At 45.6% G+C, this 23454-nt stretch overlaps 1 protein-coding gene across 1 annotated transcript in view; it reads left to right on the top strand.

Annotated features, from left to right (window-relative positions):
* The window catches only part of LOC139390755 (transcription factor COE1-A-like), a 127287-nt gene that overhangs the window by 68292 nt on the left and 35541 nt on the right, over positions 1-23454 (top strand). Inside the window, exons 8-10 of the mRNA XM_071138105.1 lie at positions 4-145; positions 3687-3817; positions 5511-5637. Coding sequence (XP_070994206.1) covers positions 4-145; positions 3687-3817; positions 5511-5637 — 400 coding nt within the window. The remainder of the gene's footprint in view (positions 1-3; positions 146-3686; positions 3818-5510; positions 5638-23454) is intronic.

Raw genomic sequence — 23454 nt, 5'->3', positions numbered from 1 at the left:
CAGGTGGTGGTGTCTACCACGGTGAGTGTGGACGGACATGTCCTCTCTGTGTCTGACAACATGTTTGTCCACAACAACTCTAAACACGGTCGCCGGGCCAGGAGACAAGACCCTTCAGAAGGAACACCCTCGTACCTGGAGCATGGTAAACTCTCTCTATCTTTTTCTCCCTCCTCAACTCTATCACTACCTCCCTCTTCCCTCACTTTATTTCTCTCTCTTCTCCCCCCTCCTCTCCTTCCTTTTCGTCTCTTCTCCCCCCTCTCCTCTCCTTCCTTTTCCTCTCTTCTCCCCCCCTCCTCTCCTTCCTTTTCCTCTCTCCTCCCCCATCTCCTCTCCTCTCCTTCCTTTTCCTCTCTTCTCCCCCTCCTCTCCTTCCTTTTCCTCTCTCCTCCCCCCTCTCCTCTCCTCTCCTTCATTTTCCTCTCTCCTCCCCCCTCTCCTCTCCTCTCCTTCCTTTTCCTCTCTTCTCCCCCTCTCCTCTCCTATTCTTCCTTTTCCTCTCTTCTCCCCCCTCCTCTCCTTCCTTTTCCTCTCTCCTCCCCCCTCTCCTCTCCTCTCCTCTCTTTCCTTTTCCTCTCTTTTCTCCCCTCTCCTCTCCTTCCTTTTCCTCTCTTCTCCCCCTCTCCTCTCCTCTCCTTCCTTTTCCTCTCTTCTCCCCCTCTCCTCTCCTTCCTTTTCCTCTCTTCTCCCCCTCTCCTCTCCACTCCTTCCCTTTCCTCTCTTCTCCCCCTCTCCTCTCCTCTCCTCTCCTTCCTTTTCCTCTCCTTTCCTCTCCTTCCTTTTCCTCTCTTCTCCCCCTCTCCTCTCCTTACCTTTCCTCCTTCCTTTTCCTCTCTTTTCCCCCTCTCATCTCCTTCCTTTTCCTCTCTTCTCCCCCCTCTCCTCTCCTCTCCTTCCCTTTCCTCTCTTCTCCCCCCTCTCCTCTCCTCTCCTTCCCTTTCCTCTCTTCTCCCTCCTCTCTCCTGCCTTTTCCTCTCTTCTCCCCCCTCTCCTCTCCTCTCCTTCCTTTTCCTCTCTTCTCCCCCACTCTCCTCTCCTTCCTTTTCCTCTCTTCTCACCCACTCTCCTCTCCTTCCTTTTCCTCTCTTCTCCACCTCTCCTCTCCTCTCCTCTCCTTCCTTTTCCTCTCTTCTCCCCATCTCCTCTCCTCTCCTTCCTTTTCCTCTCTTCTCCCCTCCTCTCCTCTCCTTCTTTTTCCTCTCTTCTCCCACTCTCCTCTCCTCTCCTTCTCCCTCCTCAACTCTATCAATACCACCCTCTTCCCTCATTTTATTTATCTCTCTTCTCCCCCCTCCTCTCCTTCCTTTTCCTCTCTTCTCACCTCTCCTCTCCTCTCCCCCCTCCTCTCCTTCCCTTCCCTCCTTCCTCTCCTCTCCTCTCCTCTCCTCTCCTCTCCTCTCCTCTCCTCTCCTCTCCTCTCCTCTCCCCCCCTTCTCTCCTTCTCCCTCCTCAACTCTATCAATACCACCCTCTTCCCTCACTTTATTTATCTCTCTTCTCCCCCCTCCTCTCCCTCTCTTCTCACCTCTCCTCTCCTCTCCTTCCTTTTCCTCTGTTCTCCCCCCTCTCCTCTCCTCTCCTCTCCTCTCCTCTCCTCTCCTTCCTTCCCTCTCTTTCCTTTTCCTCTCTTCTCACCCCCCTTCTCTCCTTCCTTTTTCTCTGTTCTCCCCCTCTCCTTTCCTCTCCTTCCTTTTCCTCTCTTATCACCCCCCTCTCCTCTCCTTCCTTTTCCTCTCCTATCCCCCCCCTCCTCTCCTTCCTTTTCCTCTCCTATCACCCCCTCTCCTCTCCTTCCTTTTCCCTCTAAGATGATGAGAGCAGCAGTGAATCCTGTATTCCCCCAGTGGCCGGCTCTTGTTAGAACTGCCATAGTGTCTTATGAGGACCATGTGTCGTAGCAGGACTATGGTTCATGAGAGCCCAGGAAGCTTAAAGACAACGCTGAGCTTATTTCCTATGAGACCTGGCTGGGTTTATCCTCCAGCCTCTACCCCCCCCCCCCCCCCCCCAAAGCTTTTCCCAGGTTAACACACACAAGCGTGCTCGATCTCGCACGAACACACACGCACACACACACACACTGAAACCCCTAATACCTTGTAATGATTTAGAGCCTGCTCAGATTCCTCCAACTCAAAGTAATCCAGTTAGATTCTCATTATCTTTTCCCTGACGGTAAATAACAGGAACATATTTTTCCTGTGTGGAACGACCTCAACCCCAGGGACCATTGTGATCAAACTACGACTGGATTTGGGTGATAGCGCACACTAGATTACATTAAGATTCAGCGTTAAGTTTTAAGTCGCTGTGATGACTATTTTCTAGGTCTGTGTCCCAAATGGCACCCTATTCCCTAAATGGTGTAGTATTTTACACCAGGGCCCATATGGAGAGGGAGGAAATAAGGAATAGAAGGAGGAATAGAGCAGGGGGAGAACAAAACATTACAGGGAAGAGAGTGGGGGACAACACAACATTACAGGGAAGAGAGTGGGGGAGAACACAACATTACAGGGAAGAGAGTGGGGGAGAACACAACATTACAGGGAAGAGAGTGGGGGACAACACAACATTACAGGGAAGAGAGTGGGGGAGAACACAACATTACAGGGAAGAGAGTGGGGGAGAACACAACATTACAGGGAAGAGAGTGGGGGAGAACACAACATTACAGGGAAGAGAGTGGGGGAGAACACAACATTACAGGGAAGAGAGTGGGGGAGAACAGAACATTACAGGGAAGAGAGTGGGGAAGAACACAACATTACAGGGAATAGAGTGGGGGACAACACAACATTACAGGGAAGAGAGTGGGGGAGAACAGAACATTACAGGGAAGAGAGTCAGGGAGCATGGGGGAGAGAAGATAGGTGTGAGAGTGGAGATGGAAGAAGGGGAACTGAGAGAAGAAGGATGCATGGGAGAGGAGAGGAGAGGAGAGGAGAGGAGAGGAGAGGAGAGGAGGAGAGGAGAGGAGAGGTGAGGAGAGGAGAGGAGAGGAGAGGAGGACCTCTAAGTGTTTTGTGAAGTATCAGGGCCTGTTTGAGGCAGTACTAGGCAATCAGCGCACAATGATATGTATTTTGGTATCAGGGCTTGTGATAGGCAGTACTAGATGAGCGACGAACACAACAGATGGCAGCGAGGAAGACCCCAAATGTTAATCATATCACATGGATTCATGTTTCACCATCTGGTTGACTCACACACACACACGCCATCAGGGTCGATGAAAATACTTGCAGGATGAAGAGGAGGAGAGATGAAAAGGGAGAGAGGCAGAGGAGGGAGGGGAGAGAGAGGAGAGTGAAGAGAGAGGAAAGGGAAGGATGACAGAGAGAGAGAGAGAGGAGGGTAAAGAAAGAGAGGAGAGAGAGGCAGAAGAGAGATGGGGAAAGAGCAGAAGTCATTCTGTAGTAAAGTGGATTACCCTGCTTTGGAGAATGACATCATGTCTGACAAGCTGAGATCTGTAAAGTTGAGGAGATTAAGCCTTTATTTATTATTTATTTGTAATTCCACTGCTGTTCTTTTCTCCAATCTGATCCAGTAATGTAAAGCCTGTAATCATAAGATCCAGGGGTCGGTATTACGCCTCACAGCAGACCTACTTATGAATTGGAGAAACTGTACTGTGGGAGTTAAAGCTATATTTCTGATCTCCCTCCCTCCCTCAACAGCCACCCCTTGTATCAAGGCCATCAGCCCCAGTGAGGGCTGGACTACAGGCGGGGCTACAGTAATTATCATTGGAGAAAACTTCTTTGATGGACTTCAGGTCATATTCGGTACCATGCTGGTCTGGAGTGAGGTCAGTAGCACATTAATCTGTTTGTGTGTGTGTGTGTATTTGTTTGTTTGACTAAAAATAGTGAACAAACAAAAGTTTCACCAACTGGAGACATTTTGTTGGTCCCACGAGGTCAAATGTTATTTCTGGGGGGTTTAGGGTTAAGGTTAGAATTACGCTAAGAGTTAGGGTTAGTAGCAAGGGTTAAATAGAGTTTTTGGGGGTTGGGGTGAGGGTTAGAAGTTTGGAACCACCAAGGCTCTTTGTGGAGCTGGTCGCCCGGCCAAATTGAGCAATCAGGGAAGAAGATCCTTGGTCAGGGAGCTGACCAAGAACCCGATGGTCACTGACAGAGCTCCAGAGTTCCCCTGTGGAGATGAGAGAACCTTCTGGAAGGACAACCATCTCTGTAGCACTCAACCAATCAGGCCTTTATGGTAGAGTGGCCAGACGGAAGACACTCCTCAGTAAAAGGTACATGACAGCCCGCTTGGAGTTTGCCAAAATGCACCTAAAGGACTCTCAAACCATGAGAAACAAGATTGTTTGGTCTGATGAAAGCAAAATTGAACTGTTTGGCCTGAATGCCAAGAGCCACGTCTGTGGGAAACCTGGCACCATCCCTAAGTTGAAGCATGGTGGTGGCACCATCCCTACGGTGAAGCATGGTGGTGGCACCATCCCTACGGTGAAGCATGGTGGTGGCACCATCCCTAAGGTGAAGCATGGTGGTGGCAGCATCCCTAAGGTGAAGCATGGTGGTGGCAGCATCCCTAAGGTGAAGCATGGTGGTGGCAGCATCATGCTGTGAGGATGTCTTTCAGCGGCAGGAACTGGGAGACTAGTCAGGGTTGAGGGAAAGATGAACGGAGCAAAGTACAGAGAGATCCTTGATGAAAACCTGCTCCAGAGCGCTCGGGACCTCAGACTGGGGTGAAAGGTTCACTTTCCAACATGACAACGACCCTAAGCAGACAGACAAGACTTCGGGAAAAGTCTCTGAATGTCCTTGAGTGGCCCAGCCAGAGCCCAGACTTGAACTCAATCAAACATCTCTGGAGAGAGAATTGAAAGTAGCTGTACATCGACGCTCCCCATCCAACCTGACAGAGCTTGAGAGGATCTGCAGAGAAGAATGGGAGAAACTCCCCAAATACAGGTGTGCTAAGCTTGTAGTGTAATACCCAAGAAGACTCAAGGCTGAAATCGCTGCCAAAGGTGCTTCAACAAAGTACTGAGGAAACGGTCTGAATACTCATGTAAATGTGAAATTTCAGTTGTTTTTTTGTTTTTTTTCCTTCACAAAAAATCCCAAAATCAATTTTTGCTTTGTCATTATGGGATATTGTTGTACATTGATGAGGGGAAAAAAACGATGTAAACATTTTTATAATAAGGCTGTAACCCAACAAAATGTGGAAAAAGTCTAGGGGTCTGAATACTTTCCAAAGTCACTGTATAGAACTTGTTTTTATTTAAATGTTATTTAACCTTTGTCAGTAAAGAACAAATTCTTATTTACAATGAGATACAATGAGTACACCGGCCAAACTCAGACAACGCTGGGCCAATCGTGCACCACCCTATGGGACTCCCAATCACGGCCGGTTGTGATACAGCCTAGAATCGAACCAGGGTCTGTAGTGACACCTCTAGCAAGTGAAGTAGATATGTAATATTACAACCTTCCTTTGTCCCCTGTCCCCCTCCGTAGCTCATCACAGCCCACGCCATCCGGGTGCAGACTCCCCCAAGACACATTCCTGGGGTTGTAGAGGTCACTCTGTCATACAAGTCTAAACAGTTCTGCAAGGGCACACCTGGACGCTTCATATACACAGGTAAATACACCTTAATTTAACACACCTGATGCTACATATTCCCAGGTAAATACACCTTAATTTAACAAACCTGACGCTACATATTCCCAGGTAAATACACCTTAATTTAACACACCTGATGCTACATATTCCCAGGTAAATACACCTTAATTTAACACACCTGATGCTACATATTCCCAGGTAAATACATCTTAATTTAACACACCTGACGCTACATATTCCCAGGTAAATACATCTTAATTTAACACACCTGACGCTACATATTCCCAGGTAAATACATCTTAATTTAACACACCTGATGCTACATATTCCCAGGTAAATACACCTTACTTTAACACACCTGATGCTACATATTCCCAGGTAAATACATCTTAATTTAACACACCTGACGCTACATATTCCCAGGTAAATACACCTTAATTTAACACACCTGACGCTACATATTCCCAGGTAAATACACCTTAATTTAACACACCTGACGCTACTTATTCCCAGGTAAATACATCTTAATTTAACACACCTGATGCTACATATTCCCAGGTAAATTTTAATATTCCCAGGTTAATTTAACATATACACTGGGGATGAGAGGAGAGAGTGGAGAGAGGGGAGTGAGGAGAAATGAAAGCAGAGGGGGAGAGAGGAGAGGGATAGGAGAGGAGTGGGGAGAGAGGGGAGTGAGGAGCAATGAAAGCAGAGGGGGAGAGAGGAGAGGGATAGGAGCGGAGTGGGGAGAGAGGGGAGTGAGTTGAAATTAAAGCAGATGGGAGAGAGGAGAGGGATAGGATAGGAGTGTGGAGAGAGGTTAGTGAGGAGAAATGAAAGCAGAGGTGGAGAGAGGAGAGGGATAGGAGAGGAGTGGGGAGAGAGGGGAGTGAGGAGAAATGAAAGCAGAGGGGGAGAGAGGAGAGGGATGGGAGAGGAGTGGGGAGAGAGGGGAGTGAGGAGCAATGAAAGGAGAGGAGATGGGAGAAGGGTAGAAGGGACTATGGGATTACCATGGTCGGCCATCTTGGCCTCCTGGCTGGTGGTTGGCTCCAGTCTGGGTTTAGTGCCAGTGGGTAATCATATAGTACTGGCATGGTGTGGCCTGGCAGCTGGCACACATACACACACATACACATTCACACACACACGGGGGACAGCTGGTATCACTAATCAACTTGTGTTGGGGAGAGGAACCACATGCTGCCTGCTCACAGACCTAATTAATTCATCACACACAATACTGCTGCTACTACTGGAATAAACACACACACACACACACACACACACACACACACACACACACACACACACACAGAAACACATACTGTACAGTCGTGGCCAAAAGTTTTGAAAATGACACAAATATTAATTTCCACAAAGTTTACTGCTTCAGTGTCTTTAGATATTTGTGTCAGATGTTACTATGGAATACTGAAGTATAATTACAAGCATTTCATATGTGTCAAAGGCTGTTATTGACCTCTGCAATCTGCCCTGGCATGCTGTCAATTAACTTCTGGACCACATCCTGACTGATGGCCGCCCATTCTTGCATAATCAAATATTGGAGTTTGTCAGAATTTGTGGGTTTTTGTTTGTCCACCCGCCTCTTGAGGATTGACCACAAGTTGTCAATGGGATTAAGGTCTGGGGAGTTTCCTGGCCATGGACCCAAAATATAAATGTTTTGTTCCCCGAGCCACTTAGTTATCACTTTTGCCTTGTGGCAAGGTGCTCCATCATGCTGGAAAGGGCATTGTTCATCACCAAACTGTTCCTGGATGGTTGGGAGAAGTTGCTCTCGGAGGATGTGTTGGTAACATTCTTTATTCATGGCTGTGTTCTTCGGCAAAATTGTGAGTGAGCCCACTCCCTTGGCTGAGAAGCAACCCCACACATGAATGGATGCTTTACTGAATGGATGATTTACTGTTGGCATGACACAGGACTGATGGTAGCGCTCACCTTGTCTTCTCTGGACAAGCTTTTTTCCGGATGCCCCAAACAATCAGAAAGGGGATTCATCAGAGAAATTGACTTTACCCCAGTCCTCAGCAGTCCAATCCCTGTACCTTTTGCAGAATATCAGTCTGTCCCTGATGTTTTTCCTGGAGAGAAGTGGCTTCTTTGCTGCCCTTCTTAACACCAGGCCATCCTCCAAAAGTCTTTGTCTCACTGTGAGTGCAGATGCACTCACACCTGCCTGCTGCCTTTCCTGAGCAAGCTCTGTACTGGTGGTGCCCCGATCCCTCAGCTGAATCAACTTTAGGAGACGGTCCTGGCGCATGCTGGACTTTCTTGGGCGCCCTGAAGCCTTCTTCACATCAATTGAACCGCTCTCCTTGAAGTTCTTGATGATCTGATAAATGGTTGATTTAGGTGCAATCTTACTGGCAGCAATATCCTTGCCTGCGAAGCCCTTTTTCTGCAAAGCAATGATGCTGTTTCCTTGCAGGTAACCATGGCTGACAGAGGAAGAACAATGATTCCAAGCACCACCCTCCTTTTGAAGCTTCCAGACTTTTGTTTGAACTCAATCAGCATGACAGAGTGATCTCCAGCCTTGTCCTCGTCAACACTCATACCTGTGTTAACGAGATCATCACTGACATGATGTCAGCTGGTCCTTTTGTGTCAGGGCTGAAGTGCAGTATAATTTTTTGGGGGGGACTCTGTGGTAATTTTATGGCAAAGAGGGACTTTGGAATTAATTGCAATTCATCTGATCACTCTTCATAACATTCTGGAGTATATGCAAATTGCCATCATACAAACTGAGGCAGCAGACTATGTGAAAATTAATATTTGTGTCATTGTCAAAACTTTTGGCCACGACCTAACACACACACACAGAGAACAGGGAAGTGGGTAGAGAAAAGGAAACTGGGTGTATTTTCACATGTAAAGCTGTTTTTATTCTGGGCAGCCTGCTTTTCTCTCCTTCCCTCGCTCTCTCTCCTACAAGTCCATTTACATGTATCACCATTCATCAAAGAAGCTACAAGCCCTTCCTCCAGGCAGAGATGTAATGCTGTAATCCTATGAGGTCTGTTAGGGGCTGTAAAGAGCTGTGAAGTGCTGGCAGGCTTCTGGCTGTAGATTGGTTGTGTCCCAAATGGCACCCTATACCCTGTATAGTGCAATCCTTTTGACATGAGCCCTATGGGTCCTGATTAAAAGTAATCCTCTATACAGGTAATAGGATGCCATTTGGGACGCATGTTGGAGGTGCATGATGATGAACGTCTCTCATTCAGAAGTCAATCCTTTCCTCTTCAGAATGCAGTCGCCACCTCGCTTAGCAACCGCGTATCACTGCTGATATTAAAAGACCCTGCTGCTGGAGCACATATAAATCGAAACGATCGATAACGTTATTGGTCACGTACACATATTTAGCAGATATTATCGCAGGTGCAGCGAAATGCTTATGTTTCTAGGTCTAACAGTGGTCCTTAACAATACCAAACTGGACACACAAATCCCCAGATATGAAAGGAAATAAGTTATGAAATACCATTACGATGTCAGATTCCGGAATATAAATATACTGCATAAACAGTACCAGTCAACAGTTTGGACTCACCAACTCATTCAAGGTTTTTTCTTTATTTGGACTATTTTCTACATGGTAGAATAATAGTGAAGACATCAAAACTATGAAATAACACATATGGAATCATGTAGTAACCAAAAAAGTGGTAAACTCCCTCATAGCCTGGTTCCTCTCTAGGTTTCTTCCTAGGTTTTGGCCTTTCTAGGGAGTTTTAGCCACCGTGCTTCTACACCTGCATTGCTTACTGTTTGGGGTTTTAGGCTGGGTTTCTGTACAGCACTTTGAGATATCAGCTGATATACGAAGGGCTATATAAATACATTTGATTTGATTTTGATTAAAACAAATCAAAATATGTTTTATATTTGAGATTCTTCAAAGTAGCCAACCTTTGCCTTGATGACAGCTTTGCACACTCTTGTCATTCTCTCAACCAGCTTCATGAATGCTTTTCCAACAGTCTTGAAGGAATTCCCACATATGCTGAGCACTGCTTTTCATTCACTCTGTGGTCCAACTCATCCTAAACCATATCAATTGGGTTGAGGTCGGGTGATTGTGGAGGCCAGTTCATCTGATGCAGCACTCCATCACTCTCCTTCTTGGTCAAATAGCCCTTACACAGCCTGAAGGTGTGTTTTGGGTCATTGTCCTGTTGAAAAACAAATGATAGTCCCTAAGCGCAAACCAGATGGGATGGCGTATAGTTGCAGAATGACGTGGTAGCCATGATGGTTAAGTGTGCCTTTCACACCTCCTCCTCCATGCTTCTTTGCAGCAATTCGACCATGAAGGCCTGATTCATGCAGTCTCCTCTGAACAGTTGATGTTACTTGAACTCTGTGAAGTATTTATTTGGGCTGCAATCTGAGGTGCAATTAATTCTAATGAACTTGTCTTCTGCAGCAGAAGTAACTCTGGGTGTTCCTTTCCTGTGGCAGTCCTCATGAGAGCCAGTTTCATCATAGCGCTTGATTGTTTTTGCGACTGCATTTGAAGAAACTTTCAAAGTTCTAGAAATGTTCTATATTGACTGACCTTCATGTCTTAAAGTAATGATGGACTGTCATTTCTCTTTGCTTATTTGAGATGTTCTTGCCATAATATGGACTTGGTCTTTTACCAAATAGGGCTATCTTTTGTATACCCCCCTACCTTGTCACAACACAACTGATTTACTCATATACATTAACCTCTCTGGGATATGTGGCACGCTAGCGTCCCACCTGGCCAAAAGCCAGTGAAAATGCAGAGCTCCAAATTCAAATAAATTACTAAAAAAATCTAACTTTCATGAAATCACACATGCAAGATAGAAAATTAAAGCTACACTTGTTGTGAATCCAAGCCAAGATTCAGATTTCAAAAATGCTTTTCGGCAAAAGCAAACTATAATATTATCTGAGGATAGCACCTCCGTAAACAAAGAGAGAGAAGCATATTTCAACCCTGCAGGCGCGACACAAAACGCAGAAATAAAAATATAATTCATGCCTACCTTTGATGAGCTTCTTTTGTTGGCACTCCAATATGTCCCATAAACATCACAAATTGTCCTTTTGTTCGATTAATTCCGTCGATATATATGCAAAATGTCAATTTATTTGGCGCGTTTGATCCAGAAAAACACCGGTTCCAACTTGCGCAACGTGACTACAAAATATCTCAAAAGTTACCTGTAACCTTTTCCAAAACTTTTCAAACTACTTTTGCAATACAACTTTGTATTTTTTTACGTAAATAATTGATACAATTGAAGACGGGATGATCTGTGTTCAATACAGGAAGAAACAAACTGTAGCTAGCTTTCTGGTCACTAGCCTCCATCTAACAGTACACTTCAAGTTACCCTCGTTCAAGATGGCCGTACTTCTTCATTACACAAAGGGAAAACCTCAACCAATTTCTAAAGACTGCTGACATCCAGTGGAAGCGATAGGAACTGGAAGAAGATCCCTTAGAAATCTGGATTCCCAATGAAATCTCATTGAAAAGAGAGTGACCTCAAAAATAAATCTGTATGGTTTGTCCTCTGGGTTTCACCTGCTAAATTGGTTCTGTTATACTCACAGACATGATTCAAACAGTTTTAGAAACTTCAGAGTGTCTTCTATCCAAATCTACTAATAATATGCATATCTTTTGGGGATGAGTAGCAGGAAGTTGAATATGGGCATGCATTTCATCCGGACGTGAAAATACTGCGACCCGGCATCAAGAAGTTAAGAATGAGAAAAATTCCACAAATGAACTTTTCACAAGGCACGCCTGTTAATGAAATGCATTCCAGTTGACTACCTCATGAAGCTGTTTGAGCAAATGCCACGAGCGTGCAAAGCATGGTAGAGTACCAGGTGGTAGCCAGCTTGTAACAGTGACTAACTTCAGGGCAGGGTACTGGGCGGAGGCCGGCTAGTGGTGACTATTTAACAGTCTGATGGCCTGGAGATATAAGTTGGTTTTAGTCTCTCGGTCCCAGCTTTGATGCACCAGTACTGTCTCTATCTTTTAAATGGTAGCAGGGTGAACAGGCCATGGCTGGCTGAGAACCTTGAGGATCTTCTTGGCCTTCATGTGACACACAGCGTGCTGTAGATGTCCTTGAGGGCAAGCATTGTGCCCTGGTGATGCGTTGGGCGGACCGCACCACCCTCTGGAGAGCCTTGCGGTTGTGGACGGTGAAATTGCTGTACCAGGAGGTGATACAGTCTGACAGGATGCTCTCATTGGTGTATTTGTAGAACTTTGTGAGGGACTGAGGGGCCATGCAGACTTTCTTCAGCCTCCTGAGGTTGAAGAGGCGCTGTTGCGCTTTCGTCACCAGACTGTCTGTGTGGATAGACCATTTTAGGTTGTCAGTGATATGCACGCTGAAGAACTTGAAGCTTTCCACCTTCTCCACTGCGGACCGTCGATGTGGATAGGGGCGTGCTCCCTCTGCTGTCTCCTGAAGTCCACGATCAGCTCCTTTGTTTTGTTGATGTTGAGGGAAAGGTTATTTTCCTGGCAAAACCACGCCAGGGCCCTCATTTCCTCCCTCTAGGCTGTCTCGTCGTTGTTGGTAATTGGTGTTGTGTTCTCAGCAAATCTGATGATTGAGTTGGAGGCGTGCGTGGCCCCGCAGTCATGGGTGAAAAGGGAGTACAGGAGGGACCTAAGCACGCACCCTTGTGGGGCCCCCAGTGTTGAGGATTAACGTGGTGGAGGTGTTGTTGCCTACCTTTATGAACCTGGGGTTGACCCATCAGGAAGTCCAGGACCCAGTTGCATAAGGAAGGGTTCAGACCCAAGGCCGTGAGTTAGTGCTTCATGATGACAGAAATGAGTGCTATGGGTATTAGTCATTTACTTCATTTACCTTCGTATTCTTGGGTACAGGAACAATGGTGGACATCTTGAAGCAAATGGGGACAGCAGTCTGGGATAGGGAGATATTTAATATGTCCATAAACTCTTCACATGCTCTGATGACGCAGCTCTGGGCTGACAGCCTAGCGAGGGTTAACAGGCTTAAATGTCTTACTCCGTCGGCCATAGAGAACGAGACTTTACAATCCTTGTGAGCAACGATGGCGCGCGTTGGTGGCTCTGTGTTTTCATCGAAGCGGGGAGAAGAAGGTGTTTATCTTGTCTGGGAGCAAGACGTGGGAGAGAGACATCAGTGTCCGCAATGTGGCTGGCTTTCCCTTTATAATCCATGTTGGGCTGGAGTCTCTGCCACATACAGTGCCTTATGAAAGTATTGACCCCCTTTGGCATTTTTCCTATTTTGTTGCTTGACAACCTGGAATTAAAATGTATTTTGGGGGGATTTGTATTATTTGATTTATACAACATGCCTACCACTTGAAGATGCAAAATATATTTTAATGTGAAACAAACAAGAAATAAGACCAAAAAAAAGAACATTTGAGTGTGCATAGCTATTCACCCCCGCTAAAGTCGATACTTTGTAGAGCCACCCCTTGCAGCAATTACAGCTGCAAGTCTCTTGGGATATGTCTCTATAAACTTGGTACATCTAGCCACTGGGATTTTTGCCCATTTTTCAAAACAAACGTGCTCCAGCTCCTTCAAGTAAGATGGGTTCCGCTGGTGTACAGCAATCTTTAAGTCATAGCACAGATTCTCAATTGGATTGAGGTCTGGGCTTTGACTAGGCCATTCTAAGACATTTAAATGAGAGTTGCTTCAGCAGAACTGTATGCTTAGGGTCCTTGTCCTGCTGGATGGTGAACCTCCGTCCCGGTCTCAAATCTCGGGAAGACTGAAACAGGTCACCCTCAAGAATTTCCCTGTATTTAGCACCATCCATCATTCCTTCAATTCTGACCAGTTTCCCAGTCCCTGCCGATGAAAAACATCCCCACAGCATGATGCTGCCACCACCATGCTTCACTGTGGGGATGATTTTCTCGGGGTGATGGGGGTTGTTGGGTTTGCGCCAGACATAGTTTTATTTTTTTCTTTAAGCAAAGGCTTTTTTCTGGCCACTCTTCGGTAAAGCCCAGCTCTGTGGAGTGTACGGCTTAAAGTGGTCCTATGGACAGATACTCAAATCTCCTCTGTGGATCTTTGCAGCTCCTTCAGGGTTATCATTGGTCTCTTTGTTGCCTCTCTGAATAATGCCCTCCTTGCCTGGTCCGTGAGTTTTGGTGGGCGACCATCTCTTGACAGGTTTGTTGTGGTGCTTTATTCTTTACATGTTTTAATAATGGATTTAATCGTGCACCGTGGGATGTTCAAAGTTTCTGATATTTCTTTAGAATCCAACCCTCCAAAACTTTGTCCCTGACCTGTTTGGAGAACTCCTTGGTCTTCATGGTGCCACTTGCTTGGTGGTGCTCATTGCTTAGTGGTGTTGCAGACTCTTGGGCCTTTCAGAACAAGTTTATATATACTGCGATCATGTGACAGATCATGTGACACATAGATTGCACGCAGGTGAACTTTATTTAACAAATTATTTGACTTCTGAAGGTAATTGGTTGCACCAGATCTTATTTAGGGGCTCCATAGCAAAGGGGCTGAATCCATATGCAGGCACCACTTTTCTGTTTACATTTTTTACATTTTTTGAACAAGTAATTTCATTTCACTTCACCAATTTGGACTATTTTCTGTTTGTTCATTACATGAAATCCAAATAAAAATATATTTAAATTACAGGTTGTAATGCAACAAATAGGAAAAACGCCAAGGGGGATGAATACTTTTGCAAGGCACTGTACTGTGTCTTGTGTCTGAGCCGTTGAATTGCGACTCCACTTTGTCTCTGTAGTGTCGTTTTGGCTGTGTGATATCTGTTTGTACATGTCCATGTTCCCAGTCACCTTGCCGTGGATAAATGTGGTGCATTGCGCTTTCAGTTTTGCGTGATTGCTGGCATCTATCCGTGGTTTCTAGTTTGGATAAGTTGTAATCCTCACAGTGGGAACAACATCCTCTATGCACTTCCTGATGAACTCAGTCACCGAGTCAGTGTATACGTCAATACTATTCTCATTATGGGTAGTTGCTAAAAATTGGGTGCGCACACACACGCACACATGCACGTACACACATACAAAGACCAATGCTCTCTCTCTGACAGACAGACAGACACATTAAGAGTAGTATTTCTGGGTCTAGTACTGATTAGGTGTGAAGCATCAGTAATCAGTCAGGAAGCTGAGGATGCTGTTAGAACAGGACAGGGAAGGGAGAAGACTAAAATACAGCAACAGAATATTAACAACCTGAAAGACTCTAAATGTGTCCCAAATGGATCCCTTTATAAAGCCCATAGGGCCCTGGTCAAAAGTAGTGCACTACATAGGGAATAGTGTACCGTTTAACTCCCATTCTCTCTATGTTCTATCTAACTACTATTCCACAGAGGGGTGGAAAGAGACAGAAGTTGTTTGCCATTTTTATATCGGAAGGAACTGTGAAATGGAAGAACTTCAGTCTGTACCTGTATTACTGGCATTAGTATCAGTGTGTAGTATAGATGGACCATAGAAGCACACACCCACAATCTCTGTCTGTCTGTCTGTCTCTCTGTCTCCCTCTCTCTCTCTCTGTCTCTCTCTCTCTCTCGCTCTAACAGTTGAGTGCAGTAGCGAGGTGGTCTATTACTTTCTCTCCCTTCCCATTTGTGAATTCAGTCCTTTATTGAGCTGCCGTGGAGTCTGCTGTTGATTAAAACTTCTGGATTCTCCTGGTAGAAATGGGGAGCACCCCCCCCCCCCCCCCCCCCCACGCCCCCTACAGTCAGACACAGTTCCCAAACAACCTCCATATTATGGGGATATTCAAATGAGATTCAGGGTTTAAATGGAATGGAATGGTAGGAAGGAATTGGAATGTCCAGATGGTGGAATACCACATTATAATCTACCCTAAAGATCAGTATTGGATTTATGTTGATTATAGGATTTTCCATTTTGTACTTTTATGATGGGTTAGATTATAAAATATTGTTTGCTATAGGTCTAGTAATCTTACTGTAATCTTAATTCCTAGATTAGTTGAAGTTTTGGTATTATCACAGTGAAATGTCATATTTACATACATTCATTGGTAAAAATTCTCAAGCATCTGTTTAAAAGTAAAATAGGCAGGCTTTCCTTTATAAAAAATAAGTGATCCATTCTATGGGTCTGAATTTCCTGCCGTTTTATCCTCTTGACATGTTCAAGTGATGTGTAATTTAGTCTGTCTGATCCTCCAAATAAACTCAATCACCGGAGAAATGGATCAAAACAAGATTGTATGGAATTGATTTAGGTTGGGGGGAAGGGTCAGTGTGTGTGTGAGTGAGTGATTTTGTGTGTGTGAAGAATGAAGCAGTAATACTATTGAACCTCCAGTGGCTGAATCGATCCTTAGCCAGCTATCATGAGATCCCACCTGAACACTGGAGAACAGAGGAGGGAGGGAGGGAGGGAGGTAGGGGTGAGGGAGGGAGGGAGAAGAGAATGGCTTATGAAGGTATTGAGAGAGAGAGAGAGAGAGAGAGGGAGAGAGAGAGAGACAGAAAAGAGTTGAGAGATTTAGAACAGGTGTCCCTGTTCCTCCTTCATACTACAGGAAGATAGATCACTGGCTGTCCAAACCTTCATCCAACTGTCCTCTTACCCTCACATACATACTCCCCCCGCTCCCCCCCCCCCCCCCCCCAACTCATACATACTCTCCCCGCTCCTCCTCCCCCCTCCCTAACTCATACATACTCCCCCCGCTCCTCCTCCCCCCTCCCTAACTCATACATACTCCCCCCCGCTCCTCCTCCCCCCCTCCCTAACTCATACATACTCTCCCCGCTCCTCCTCCCCCCTCCCTAACTCATACATACTCTCCCCGCTCCTCCTCCCCCCTCCCTAACTCATACTCTCCCCTCTCCTCCTCCCCCCTCCCTAACTCATACATACTCCCCCCGCTCCTCCTCCCCTCCCTCCCTAACTCATACTCCCCCCGCTCCTCCTCCCCTCCTCCCTAACTTATACATACTCTCCCCGCTCCTCCTCCCCCCTCCCTAACTCAGACATACTCTCCCCGCTCCTCCTCCCCTCCTCCCTAACTCATACATACTCTCCCCTCTCCTCCTCCCCCCCTCCCTAACTCATACTCTCCCCTCTCCTCCTCCCCCTTCCCTAACTCATACATACTCTCCCCGCTCCTCCTCCCCCCTCCCTAACTCATACATACTCTCCCCTCTCCTCCTCCCCCTCCCTAACTCATACTCTCCCCTCTCCTCCTCCGTTCTTCCCTAATGCATACATGCTCTCCCCTTTCCTCCTCCCCCTCCCTAACTCATATATACTCTCCCCTCTCCTCCTCCCTCCCCCCTCCCTAACTCATACATACTCTCCCCTCTCCTCCTCCCTCCCCCCTCCCTAACTAATACTCTCCCATTTCCTCCTCCCCCTCCCTAACATACTCTCCCCTCTCCTCCTCTTCCTCCTCCCTCCCTAACTCATATCCTACCCTCTATTCCAGTTAAATATGAAGCGTTGTGGATGGTAGTGTGGATGTGGCTTCATGAATCTTCCATGTGTATTGATTCTAATGATGGAGCTGATCGAGTTGATTGGGAGGTGAATCCCTACAGTTGCTGATTATAAAGTTAATGATGTTTTCATGGTTAGGATTGGGTCTTATCTCCTATCTCTCTCTCTCTCTCACTCTCTCTCTCTCTCTAACTTGCCCTATCCCCCCCCTCTCTCTCTCACCCAATCTCTCTCTATCTTGCTCTCTCTGTCTCTCTCTCTCTAACTTGCCCTATCTCTCTATCTTGCCCTCTATCTACGTAGCTTTTCATATCTAAAAGGATACTTTCTAACATATCCTGCGTCATAATATCTTGTGAAAAACCATAGACCCTGAGCTGGTTAGTGTAATAAGCACACAGGACTAATCCTAGTCGGAATCCTACTTACGACTTAAAGGGTTCATAGGAGACAAAATTATGTCAACTGTTATTTCTCTGTAATATTTCAAGATGTGGTTTTCTCATTGTTTTGGCGTGATTCATATCCTTACCAGCTGGCCTGTACTGATGTTTCACTCTGACCTAGTCTCTGTCTCATCTCCCTCTTTTCTCAGTTCATCTCTCTAGGCACCCATTTGCCTATGCCGAGGTCAACCGCTCTCTTCATGTGAACTATTTTTACTTCTCTCTGTCTATATCATCGTGTAAAATGGAAACAGCAAAATGAGATGGGGAGGGAGAAAGAGAGAATCATATCAAATCAGATGTTGCTTGTCACATGCGTCAAATTCAATGTTCACTTACAGTTTTAATAAAAATACCTGCCAAGTAAAACATAATAATAATAATTGATGAGTAAAAAATAAGAAATAGAAGTAACAAATAAACAGCAGCTGTAGAATAACATTAGCAAGACTATATACAGGGGGTACCGGTACAGAGTCAATGTGGAGGCTATATACAGGGGGTACCGGTACAGAGTCAATGTGGAGGCTATATACAGGGGGTACCGGTACAGAGTCAATGTGGAGACTATATACAGGGGGTACCGGTACAGAGTCAATGTGGAGGCTACATACAGGGGGTACCGGTACAGAGTCAATGTGGAGGCTATATACAGGGGGTACCGGTACAGAGTCAATGTGGAGGATATATACAGGGGGTACCGGTACAGAGTCAATGTGGAGGCTATATACAGGGGGTACCGGTACAGAGTCAATGTGGAGGCTATATACAGGGGGTACCGGTACAGAGTCAATGTGGAGGCTATATACAGGGGGTACCAGTACAGAGTCAATGTGGAGGCTATATACAGGGGGTACCGGTACAGAGTCAATGTGGAGGCTTTATACAGGGGATATCGATACAGAGTCTATTATGGAGGATATATACAGGGGGTACGGTACAGAGTCAATGTGGAGGTTATATACAGGGGATACCGGTACAGAGTCAATGTGGAGACTATATACAGGGGGTACCGGTACAGAGTCAATGTGGAGGCTATATACAGGGGGTACCGGTACAGAGTCAATGTGGAGGCTATATACAGGGGGTACCGGTACAGAGTCAATGTGGAGACTATATACAGGGGGTACCGGTACAGATTCAATGTGGAGGCTATATACAGGGTGTTACGGTACAGAGTCAATGTGGAGGCTATATACAGGGTGTCACGGTACAGAGTCAATGTGGAGGCTATATACAGGGGGTACCGGTACAGAGTCAATGTGGAGGCTATATACAGGGGGTACCGGTACAGAGTCAATGTGGAGGCTATATACAGGGGGTACCGGTACAGAGTCAATGTGGAGACTATATAGAGGGGGTACCGGTACAGAGTCAATGTGGAGGCTATATACAGGGGTACCGGTACAGAGTCAATGTGGAGGCTATATACAGGGGGTACCGGTACAGAGTCAATGTGGAGGCTATATACAGGGGGTACCGGTACAGAGTCAATGTTGAGGCTATACACAGGGGGTACCGGTACAGAGTCAATGTGGAGACTATATACAGGGGGTACCGGTACAGAGTCAATGTGGAGACTATATACAGGGGTACCGGTACAGAGTCAATGTGGAGGCTATATACAGGGGTACCAGGACAGAGTCAATGTGGAGGCTATATACAGGGGGTACCGGTACAGAGTCAATGTGGAGGCTATATACAGGGGGTACCGGTACAGAGTCAGTGTGGAGGCTATGTACAGGGGGTACCGGTACAGAGTCAATGTGGAGGCTATATACAGAGGGTACCGGTACAGAGTCAATGTGTAGGCTATATACAGGGGGTACCGGTACAGAGTCAGTGTGGAGGCTATATACAGGGGGTACCGGTACAGAGTCAATGTGTGGGGCACCGTTTAGTCGAGGTAATTGAGGTAATATATGCACGTATATCTTTGTAGGTAGAGTTATTAAGGTGACTATGCATAGATAATAAACAGAGAGTAAGTACCATGATAGAGACAGAGATAATGAGAGAGAGAGGGAGATGATCCACACTCAGACACTTTATTGTACAGTGGCTTGCGAAAGTATTCACCCCTTTGGCATTTTTCCTATTTTGTTGCCTTACAACCTGGAATTAAAATTGATTTTTGGGGGGTTTGTATCGTTTGATTTACACAACATGCCTACCATTTTGAAGATGAAACATATTTTTATTGTGAAACAAGAAATAAGACAAAAAAAACAGAAAACTTGAGCGTGCATAACTATTCACCCCCCCCCCCCCCCCCCCCAAACTCAATACTTTGTAGAACCACGTTTGGCAGCAATTACAGCTGTAAGTATCTTGGGGCATGTCTATATAAGCTTGGCACATCTAGCCACTGGGATTTTTGCCCATTCTTCAAGGCAAAACTGCTCCAGCTCTTTCAAGTAGGATGGGTTCCGCTGGTGTACAGCAATCTGTAAGTCATACCACAGATTCTCAATTGGATTGAGGTCTGGGCTTTGACTAGGCCATTCCAATACATTTAAATGTTTCTCCTTAAACCAGTCAAGCGTTGCTTTAGCAATATGCTTGGGGTCATTGTCCTGCTGGATGGTGAACCTCCGTCCCAGTCTCAAATCTCGGGAAGACTGAAACATTTCACCCTCAAGAATTTCCCTGTATTTAGCGCCTGCCGATGAAAAATATCCCCACCGCATGGTGGTGGCAGCATGGTGGATGGTTTTCTCGGGGGTGATGAGAGGTGTGGGTTTGCACCAGATATATAGTTTTCCTTGAAGGCATAAAAGCTCAATTTTAGTCTCATCTGACCAAAGTACCTTCTTCCATATGTTTGTGGAGTCTCCCACATGCCTTTTGGCAAACACCAAACGTGTTTGCTTATTTCTTTCTATAAGCAATGGCTTTTTTCTGGCCACTCTTCGGTAAAGCTCAGCTCTGTGGAGTGTACAGCTTAAAGTGGTCTTATGGACAGATACTCCAATCTCCACTGTGGAGCTTTGCAGCTCCGTCAGGGTTATCTTTGGTCTCTTTGTTGCCTCACTGATTAATGCCCTCCTTGCCTGGTCCGTGAGTTTTGGTGGGTGGCCCTCTCTTGGCAGGTTTGTTGTGGTGCCATATTCTTTCCATTTTTTAATAATGTATTTAATGGTGCTCTGTGGGATGTTCAAAGTTTCTGATATTTTTTTATAACCCAACCCTGATCTGTACTTCTCCACAACTTTGTGTAACGGCAGATCTACGGCAGAACGTGATGCTTTGTCCCTGACCTGTTTGGAAAGCTCCTTGGTCTTCATGGTGCCGCTAGCTTGGTGGAGCCCCTTGCTTAGTGGGGGTTGCAGACTCTGGGGCCTTTCAGAACAGGTGTATATATACTGAGATCATGTGACAGATCATGTGACACTTAGATTGAAGAAGGGGGAACTTTATTTAACTAATTATGTGACTTCTGAAGGTAATTGGTTGCACCAGATCTTATTTAGGGGCTTCATAGCAAAGGGGGTGAATCAATATGCACTCACCACTTTTCCGTTTTTTTTTTGTGTTTTTTTTAAGTCGTGTAAGTAATCACATTTTTTGTAAGTCATTTTTTTCGATTCACTTCACCAATTTGGACTATTTTCTGTATGTCCATTACATGAAATCCAAATAAAAATCTATTTAAATTACAGGTTGTAATGCAACAAAATAGGAAAAACGCCAAGGGGGATGAATACTTTTGCAAGGCACTGTACATCTGTATTCTATCTGGGGTTCCATCATAAAGATCCTGGCAGGCCTGCAGGAGCACACTTCTCCGCCAGCTCTCCAAGGGCTTGTTTCTGGGGTCCGGTGGGTCAGGCTGTCTCCTCAGAAGGGAGGCGAGTTGGGCTTACACCCTTAGAAGACACCCTTGCTGGGGCCTACGGGGACTACAGACAGCAAGCAGAGAGAGACACACACACACAGACGCTGTTCACAGGAATAGAGGAATAGAGAGTAGAGGAATGGAGGAATAGAGAATGGAGGAATAGAGGTATAGAGGAGTAGAATAATAGAGGTATAGAGGAGTAGAGGAGTAGAGGAATAGAGAATAGAGGAATAGAGAATAGAGGTATAGAGGAATAGAGGAATAGAGGAGTAGAGGAATAGAGAATAGAGGAGTAGAGGAATAGAGGAGTAGAGGAATAGAGGATAGAGGAATAGAGAATAGAGGTATAGAGGTATAGAGGAGTAGAGGAATAGAGAATAGAGGAATAGAGAATAGAGGTATAGAGGAATAGAGGAGTAGAGGAATAGAGAATAGAGGAATAGAGAATAGAGGTATAGAGGAATAGAGGAGTAGAGGAGTAGAGGAATAGAGAATAGAGGAATAGAGAATAGAGGTATAGAGAATAGAGGTATTGTCACACCCTGACCATAGAGATCCTTATTATTCTCTATGTTTGGTTATGTCATGGTATGACTCGGGTGGGAAAGTCTATGTTTTCTATTTCTTTGTTTTTGGCCGAGCGTGGTTCATAATCAGAGGCAGATGTCTATCGTTGCCCCTGATTGGGGATCACATATAAGTTGTCATTTTTCTTTTGGGTTTTGTGGGATCTTGTTTTCTGTTTAGTGTCTGTGCCTGACAGAACTGTTCGCTTTAATTTTTTTGTCTTTGTTATTTTGTTTTGGTGTCATCAACAAAAAGACAATGTACGCCTACCACTTTGGTCTCCTTCTACCAACGAGAGCCGTTACAGAAGATCCCACCAAAAATGGACCAAGCAACGTGTCCAGGAGGAGTGGACATGGGAAGAAATCCTGGATGGAGAAGGACCCTGGACAAGGGCCAGAGAGTATCGCCGTCCAAGGGAGCAGAAGGAGGCTGGGAGAGCGGAATGGCGACAATACGAGGAGTTAGATCAACAACAAAAAAATTACTTTGGATATTTACAATATTAAAATAATACAGTACAGTAACAGTAACAACAATAACCAAGGGTCAAAATAACCATTGAACCAATAACAATAGGCATAGAGGACATGTGCAGGTTGGGTGGTTGGTCTGTCAGACACGGTCCCTCAACTTATGGCAGGCAGCAATGTAGTGCGCTGCCAACCCACAGCTCTCTGCGTCCTCCACCAACAGGACAGGTAGCCTGTTCTCATCAGAGAGGTCTTTGAAACCTTGAATAAGGGTTGCACTGCCTTTCCTCTACAGGGAGCCAGGTTTTACTGTGTCTACACTTCTCACTGAGCCTGTACTTTGTCAAGATTTTGATCAGTAACCATGGTCAAATAGTTAGTCACAGTGTACTGTTGATTTAGGGCCAGATAGCACTGCATTTTGCTTTGTGCTTGTGTTTCCCAATAAGCAACGTCATTTTGTTTTGACTGTGTTGTAATTTGGTTTATTCTGATTGATTGGATGTTCTGGTCCTGAGGCTCCAGTGTGTTAGTAGAACAGGTTTGTGAACTCAGTTCCAGGACCAGCTGGATGAGGGGACTCTTTTCTTTGCTCAGCTCTTGGCATTGCAGGGCTTGGTAGTGATATGAGAGGGGGTCACTGTATTTTAGATGTTTCAAAACTTAATTGCTCTTTTTGTTTTTTATTATTAGTGGATATTTGCCTAATTCTGCCCTGCCTGCATTGTTTGTAGTTTTCATCTGGACATGTAGGAGGGTTTCAATGGGTGTTTTATCACATTTCAGGTGACACTCAGATGCAGACTACATCAAAGTAACAACAGTCTATTACTCCAACAGGGGCAGGTAAAAGACAGGTCAAGGGCAGGCAGAGGTCAGTAATCCAGATAGGTGGGGCAAAGGTACAGGACGGCAGGCAGGTTCAGGGTCAGGGTAGGCAGGGGTCAGTAAC

The sequence above is a fragment of the Oncorhynchus clarkii genome, chromosome 31 (assembly GCF_045791955.1).
Source record: "Oncorhynchus clarkii lewisi isolate Uvic-CL-2024 chromosome 31, UVic_Ocla_1.0, whole genome shotgun sequence".
Lineage (NCBI taxonomy): Eukaryota > Metazoa > Chordata > Actinopteri > Salmoniformes > Salmonidae > Oncorhynchus > Oncorhynchus clarkii.
This window is presented reverse-complemented; position numbering and strand designations above follow the sequence as displayed.